The 7,825-nt window shown below is 39.3% G+C and overlaps 1 protein-coding gene across 1 annotated transcript; it reads left to right on the top strand.

Moving 5' to 3' along the window:
• The first annotated feature begins 414 nt into the window (after positions 1–414).
• On the top strand, positions 415–3,282 carry LOC123265119. The gene is made up of 4 exons (XM_044728764.1): positions 415–827; positions 1,184–1,780; positions 1,970–2,253; positions 2,448–3,282. Exons 1-4 carry the CDS (start codon positions 809–811, stop codon positions 2,727–2,729), a joined length of 1,182 nt encoding a protein of 393 aa, XP_044584699.1. The 5' UTR covers positions 415–808; the 3' UTR covers positions 2,730–3,282.
• The last annotated feature ends 4,543 nt before the right edge of the window (positions 3,283–7,825 follow it).

Below are 7,825 nucleotides of genomic sequence, written 5' to 3'. Positions count from 1 at the left end.
CTACAACGCTCATTATTCCGCGACTCGACGCCTTAACCGAACTTTTTTGATTTGGGTAATAATCTAATAATAACCCATTGTTCAATTGATAACTGTGAGTGACGCGGTGTTCTAACCTCCAAATTCGGACTTTGATCATTGCTGTAGTTTGTCATTGTTTTTCGTGAATATTTTTGGCTTGTATTTTAAATTCATTTTTTTGCAATTAATTAATTCATATCCTAGAATTCCTTTTTCATGGGTTATTTGTCCAATTATTTGATGAACGATATTTATTCTTCTTTGAATTATTTCGTAACTGAGTCTTTTTTTAAATGGACAAAATCGATTATAAAAAATGGATAAAGAAATTTATTTAATTGGTTTTCCAATAACTGGTATTGTTGGACGTAAACTTCTAACTTTTAAGGACGTTTTAGCTTTATTTTTCTATAATCATAAAGTACAAAAGTTTAGTGTTAAAGTACATAAACAAAGTGCTTTATTTACTGTGACCGAGGTTCAAGAACAATGGAAAAAGGCTCAAATTCCTACTTGTGAGACTTTAAATGCCATCAATAAGTTATTGAGAATGTTCAAAAAGTGGCAAAGTTTGCAGCGTAGTTATAAACGGAGACAATCATTCACGCAAATCAAAAATGAAACTGTTTTTAAGAATAAGTTGAAGGAGTTATTTGATATTGCTCACACAAAAGCAGCCAAAACCTTAAGTAAAGAGGGATATGAATTTTTGCTAGCCCAGAGATCATCAGGTCGGCGTGGATTTATTGATAATTTTCCATAAAAACCTCTAACATAAGAAGAACTGATGGAGGTAGATGAAGAAAGTATGTATTAATTCAAGTTTTTCACAAATATTTCATGTTAGTTGCTGATTGATTAATTTATTGACTTTAAAATGATAGAAAAAGAATTGTAAAATATGGAGATTTTTTACTTTTCGCATTAAGTAGACAAGCAAGTACACAAAATCTTTATATTATTTTTACTTCATTAATTTTTGCAAAAAGTGTGATTTTCAGTAAAGTTTAGTTAAAAGTTTTTGGATGCTGCGGTCAAAAAGCAGTATAAAAAAAATCACGGGAAAAAAGCTTTGCGATTTTTGTTTTTTTACTTCATGAGCTTTCAAGAATATATCGAGCTATGAACATTTTTAAAAGTACGATGTTTTAATAATTTACAGATTCGGATGAACTGGTTGACAATAGTACCATCACTCCAAGCCAAGATAGTAACACTACTTCAAGCCAAGGTACACTAACAACATCACAATCAACGATAAGTCATGTTTCAAATTTCGAAGATGAATTATCTCTGCCAAAAGTGACTTCAAAAATGTCTATAATGACACCTGAACTTGTTGCTGCATTAGATCGCGGAAATGTAAGCAGTAGAAATGCTACTTATATCATAGCTGCAACTTTAAAGATTGTTGGATATGATCTTAATGATGTTAATTTAAGCTACAGTACTATTCGACGGGCACATATATCTCTAAGAGAAGGTATAGCTAGAGAACTAAAGGAACAATTGAAATTGGATGATAATTACGTTGTTCATTGGGACGGGAAACTTTTAAGTGATATAGTTAGGTCTGATACCGTTGATAGGCTGCCTATTGTTTTATCATCATCTGGTGAAGAACAATTATTAGGAGTTCCAAAAATAAATTCTGGGACTGGAATAGAACAAGCAACAGCTGTACATTCGACTCTAGATCAGTGGGGTGTTAGTCGATATGTTAAAGCAGTGTGCTTTGATACTGCAGTTACTAACACAGGTAACATTACAAAATTTTTCTCATGACGTTGAAATAAATTTGTAAGATTTACACAATTTCGCATAAAATACTTTAAAATCATTAACATAAAACTGAAAATTTTTTTGTTTCTTAAGTTTTTGTGAGCAACAACAAGTGTAAAATACAATTTGCATTATTCCAATATCTCACTTGAATTTTATTTTTTAGGTATTTATCACGGCGCAGGTGTTGAATTAGAGAAAGCTTTAGGTCGGGAACTTATTTGGTTACCATGTCGTCACCACATGTTTGAAATTATTTTAAAAAACGTTTTTGAAGTACATTGGCCTAAACAAACAGGCCCGAACGTGCCAATCTTCAATCGATTCAAAGGTTTTCGGAACAAAATTGATAAATCAAAATTCAAAGCGGGTATAGAAGATACCGCTGTTGATCAAGCTTTGTCAGACATCACTGATGAAATTTTAGGATTCATTGGAGAATATTTGCAGGTAAGATCTGTGTTAAGTGATTAAGTTTTGTTGCATATCTTAAAAAATCGTTGAGAAGAAATAAAGCTTATCAACTTTATCGGTTCAAAAATTATTTGTATTTTGGTTCAAATTCATTCATTATTTCTTATCTTTTCGACGAATGGAAAATAATAGTTTATGAATCAATATTTTGAATTTTAACTTCTTTGCAGAAATATCATCCAAGGAGTGACTACAGAGAATTTTTGGAGCTGTCATCAGTTTTCTTAGGAGTTGTTCCAAAAGAAAATTTTTCGTTCAAAAGTCCAGGAGCTATGAGTCATGCTCGTTGGATGTCCAAAGCAATATATTGTTTAAAAATATTCATTTTTCGGGAAGAATTCAAACTCACAACTTATGAGATAAATAGCCTCCGAGAAATATGCGTTTATCATCACAAATTATATAACAGCGTGGTTTACTTCGACTTCAGCGACTTTGGCCGCACAACATGATTTAATTTTCATGCAGAAATTAATTCGATACAAAGCAGTAAATTTGGCAATATCAACTGCAACTACTGAAAAAATGAAGAATCACCTATGGTATGTACCTGAAAAATTAGCCGTTATATCTTTATTTGATGGATGTGTACAAAATGAAGTGAAAGAACAAATTATTGTTAATTTGAAGAATCGAGATGGTTTTATGCGAAAGCCAAAAAATTGGAGATGAGACAAGAAGACATTGAAGGATTTTTGCAGAAAGATATGAGTGATTTTGTATCAAAAGATTCTATGTTCATTTTTACAGCGTTTAATTTACCGTATGATTTTATGGAAAGAGATGTGAATTTTTGGCCTCTTGATAAAAGTTATAATGAATGTGTGAAGATTTTGGATAAATTGACTGTGGTTAACGATGTAGCGGAACGTGGGGTAGCGTTGATCGAACATTACAATAAGTGTTTTACAAAAAATGAAGAACAATTGCAATACTTATTACTTGTTATCAGTGAATATAGGAAAAAATTTCCGAATTGTAATAAAACTACTCTAATGTCACAAGGTTAAGAAAAAAAAAAATAAAAATAATTTGAATTCATTGAAAAATTAAGATACGATAGTATGAGAAATTTGACAGTTAAATAAAAGGATCTGTTAAATCAAAAGAAATATAAAATAGAAAAAATTTGTAAAATTTGACAAAATTTTTTGATAAACTTGATAGTTTCGTCAAAAAATTGAAAAAATATTATAAATTATATTTTAAAGTTGAATAACTTCAAAACGCGTTGGTTTATCGAAAAATTCTAAGATAGCTTTTTTGTAGAGCGTTCAATTTTACACAAGAAAATGATTTAGTCTAGCTTTTTTGATTAACGATTAAAGAGTTATAAAATTCTAAACTCAAAAGAACAAGCTTTCCCATGTTAATCATACGGGAAATTGAAATTTACCATGCGGGACATCTTAATATTAATATTAAGGGCTGTAACTTTCACAGGATTTTTAACTTCCCGCTAAGAAAATCGAAGATTTTCAAAAATCGGGAAGTTATTGTTTTCACCCCGTTTTGGAAAAATCGAGTTTTCATCAGATCTCGACGTTTGAAGGTCACAGGAAGCTTCCCTGACTATACCCGCGAAGTTGCCACGGTGTCTGTATGTATGTTTTGTGGGGAATCCTTTTTACGGATTCTAGGCATAGCTGTTTGGCCTGGATATGTGGCGACTCGACGCAGCGTCATACTAACTCGACACTAACGCCCCTACCCACTAAACCCTAAACCCCTTTTCCTTCTTTCCTCTAATCCCTAATGGAAACCGCCGTCAGGCATTACTTCGTAAAGGGAGGATCTAGCTACTGCTCTTCCTTCTGGTGGCTAAAGTGTTAACTATCTTCCTTCTATCTTCTGCTATTTGCTCTTTTTCTTTCGGTGGAACGCAAGTCTTTAAGGACTTCTGTTGCAAACGTGTTGGTAGCGTTCCAGGCAGCTTCTGATGACAACATTGCTTCTACTAGTGAATCTGGTTGCATTCTCTGGTTCAGGATCCTCTCCAGTTCTTCACGCTGTGGATCGAAACGAGGACATACAAAGAAGACGTGCTCCGCGTCTTCAGCAGCTCCTGGGCAGGACGGGCACTCCGAAGAGTCATCGTTCTTAAAGCGGTGTAGATACTCTCGAAAACACCCATGTCCCGACAACATCTGCGTAAGATAGTAATTGACCTCACCGTGATTCTGGTTAAGCCAAATGTCGACCCGAGGTATGAGACGGTGCGTCCACCTACCCTTCTCTGCAGCATCCCATTGTAGTTGCCATCGGCCTATGCTCTTCTGCCGTTCTTCAATTCTAAGTTCTTCCGGGCTCAGTGCAGTTGACCTTTTTCGTTGGTAAAGGGCCCGTCTTTCCTCTGCTAGAACTCTAAGAGGTAGGGTTCCAGCAATGACGCACACTGCTTCTTCTGATATAGTGTGGAAGGCACTAGCTACTCGTAGGGCACTCAGTCGGTATATTGGTCCAGCTTTTCTCCATGATTCTTGGGTTTCCAGTGCATCAGCCCAAATGGATATTCCGTAAGTGAGCACTGATGTGACTACTGATGACAATAGTAGCCTCCTGCTCTGCATTGGGCCTCCGATGTTAGGCATCAGCCGTGCGAGACTAGCCCTCACTACTGACGCTTTAGCACTGACATGTTCCACCTGCTGTTTGAAGTTGAGTCGTGCATCCAGCATCACTCCCAGATAACGGATAAATGGTTGTGATGTGATTTCTCGGTCACCGACATTAATCTTAATTGTTTCAACTTCTTTTCGGCTGGTAATAAGCACTGCTTCGGTCTTCTGCTTGGCCAGTTGTAGGTTCACTGTATCCATCCACTGGTTGATCTTCTCAAAAGTGATGTCAAACAGATGTAGAATCTCGTCGAGGTGTTTGGCGACGATCACTGCGGCAACATCATCCGCATACGCTACCAGTTTGACACATCTTGGAAGCTTCAGTCTCAGGAGCCCGTCATACATGATATTCCACAGAAGTGGACCAAGAACAGAGCCCTGTGGCACACCACCGGTTATATCATACTCTTTTGGACCATTCTTTGTATCGTATTTCAGCACTCTATCTGTAAAATAGCTAATCACTAGTCTGCGAATATATGTTGGCACGTTCTTCTCGTCGAGAGCTTGCATGATGCAGTCCCAATTAGCGGAATTGAAAGCATTTTTGATGTCCAAGGCAGCCACCAGGCAGTACTTCTTCGTTCCACCCTTCCATCTAGTTCCTGCGATTGCCTCTTTGGCCGTATTAACAACCAGGTTGATCGCGTCCAGGGTTGATCGTCCTTTCCGGAATCCATACTGGTTGTCTGCCAAGAGTGGGTCGACTACTGCATCTATTCGCTGATGGATGATACGCTCAAATATCTTACCCGCCGTATCTAGCATGCAGAGTGGTCGGTAAGATGACGGTTCTTCTGGCGGTTTCTTTCCTTTAGGTAAAAGTACTAACCGTTGCTGTTTCCACTTACGAGGAAAAGTCTCCTCCTTGAGGCATGCGTTGTAAGCGTCTAGAAATAATGTTGGTGCTGCCTTTATGATGGTTTTCAAGGCTATATTAGGGATTCCGTCCAATCCCGGCGCTTTATTATTTCCTACCCGATTACAGGCCTCCAACAATTCTTCTTCAGTGACAGGTGGAATGTCGTCCAGTTCATCTTGCGTTGACTGATAATTGAGACTGTGTTGCTGTGGAAACAGCACAGTGACGATTTTCTGAAGGAGTTGGGGACACGTAGGTGACGGCATTTGTTGTTTCTTCAGGTGCGTCATGACCACCTTATACGGCCGACCCCACACGTCTTTGTCGACCTCGTATATGAGCTCTTTCCAGCATCTTCTTTTGCTCTCTTTTATGGCCTTATTAAGTTCACGACGAGCTTTTTTGTACTCTGCGATCAGCACTGCAGAGTAAGGTCGTTGATAGCCACGCTGTGATATTCTTCTCTTTCGATGACACTCTTTACGGAGGTTGCTGATATGATCATTCCACCAGTGTACCGCAGGTCTTGAATTCATAACACGTTTGCGAGACATACTGGCATCACAAGCTTGTGTTACTCGCATCATCAGAGCCTTAGTATGTTCTTCTGCACATCCAGTCTCTATCGGATCACTATCGAGGGCTGTTAGCAATACTTCTGGGTCAAGAGATTTCACCTTCCAACCGACGGTGTTAAATTGCTTGATAGGCCGCCGGAGGTTCTGGTCGTTTGACGTTTCCCAGAGTATCGCATGATGGTCACTGGCAGTGTAGATGTCCAGTACCTTCCAGTTAGTGTTACCTTTAGCAAGGCTGGTACTGACAAAAGTGACGTCTACAATCGAGCTTGCGTCACCTTTGGTGTAGGTCGGCGTGTCACCACTGTTGAGCAAGACTACGTCTAGTGTAGAAAGAGCTTCTAGCAGCTCTCTTCCTCGTGCATTAGTCTGCTTACTGCCCCAGTCCACTGCCCAGGCGTTAAAGTCCCCGGCTATCGCCACTGGATGATGTTGCTTCGCGTCCTCGGTCAGTCGATCCAAGAAGTCAGTAAACTCAGCAATTGAGAGGCTAGGTGGTGCGTAGCAGCTGTAAAACGGATGCCATCTACTGATGCTGCTACAAAGCCAGCGCTGCCATTGGTAGCTACACTCTGGAAAGGGAGCTTACCACAAGCCCAGATCACAGCTTTCGTGGTGATATCCGTCTCCCAAGGTTGTCCAGCTAAATGTTTATATGGCTCCGATAAAAGCACAACGTCGAGCTTTAATTCCCGTACTGTCTGCATAAGCAGGTCATGCGCAGCTTCGCAGTGATTGATGTTAAGCTGCAGTATCCTCATGTTCGTTTATTTGTCAGCTTCTGGAGTGCTTCTTGGAAGACTGGACATCGGCCAGAACCAGACCGGTGAGCAGTGTCCTGAGAGCCAGGTTTTTCCGCACATAACGCACATTTCACTTTATTTTGGCATTGAGCAGCTTGATGACCTGTTTGCCCACATTTGATGCAAAGCCCAGATCGGTCGACTTCGCTTTTACATTGGGCAGTAGTGTGCCCAAAGTGCCAGCACTTATAGCATCGTAATGGTGTCTTAATTGCTCTGACATGGCAATTTACCCAGCCAATCCTTATTTTGCCTGTCTTTCCAAGTATCTTCTGCACTATTGCTGCTGGCAATCGTACCGAAGCAGTTTGAGTACCTCTGTAGGCCGGACGAATTTTAATGACATCTTCAGGTATTTCATAGTCATTTCCAGCTGCCTCTTGTAAGGCCTTCCGGACATCGTCTTTAGTTGTTTCGTCGTCAATGTCCCGGATTTCAAGCTGTTCCTCTGGGCCTTTACAGATGACTTGCGCTTCTTCTTTAAGGATGCTCTTGATGGTCTTCAGCAAAGCTTGTCCTTTGTCTGCAGTCTTTCTGGAAAGCGTAATGAGCATATTCCCATCATTCGTCTTTTGAACCTTGTCAACGACGTCACGGGTCTGATCTGGTGGGACATCTTTTTTAATCCGACGCAGTATCTCGGCATATTTTGCCTTCTCAACGGGTCGAATAATTAAGGCATCT

This window comes from Cotesia glomerata, linkage group LG5 (assembly GCF_020080835.1).
Source record: "Cotesia glomerata isolate CgM1 linkage group LG5, MPM_Cglom_v2.3, whole genome shotgun sequence".
In the NCBI taxonomy this organism is placed as follows: domain Eukaryota; kingdom Metazoa; phylum Arthropoda; class Insecta; order Hymenoptera; family Braconidae; genus Cotesia; species Cotesia glomerata.
Note: the sequence above shows the minus strand (reverse complement) of the source record. Positions and strands in the feature narration are given on the sequence as shown.

Excerpts from the sequence above, each read along its gene's own strand:
- LOC123265119 (XM_044728764.1), top strand. Across the intron at positions 1,781-1,969 it reads TACTGCAGTTACTAACACAG|GTATTTATCACGGCGCAGGT; the intron begins GTAACATTACAA and ends TTTATTTTTTAG. Across the intron at positions 2,254-2,447 it reads TCATTGGAGAATATTTGCAG|AAATATCATCCAAGGAGTGA; the intron begins GTAAGATCTGTG and ends ACTTCTTTGCAG.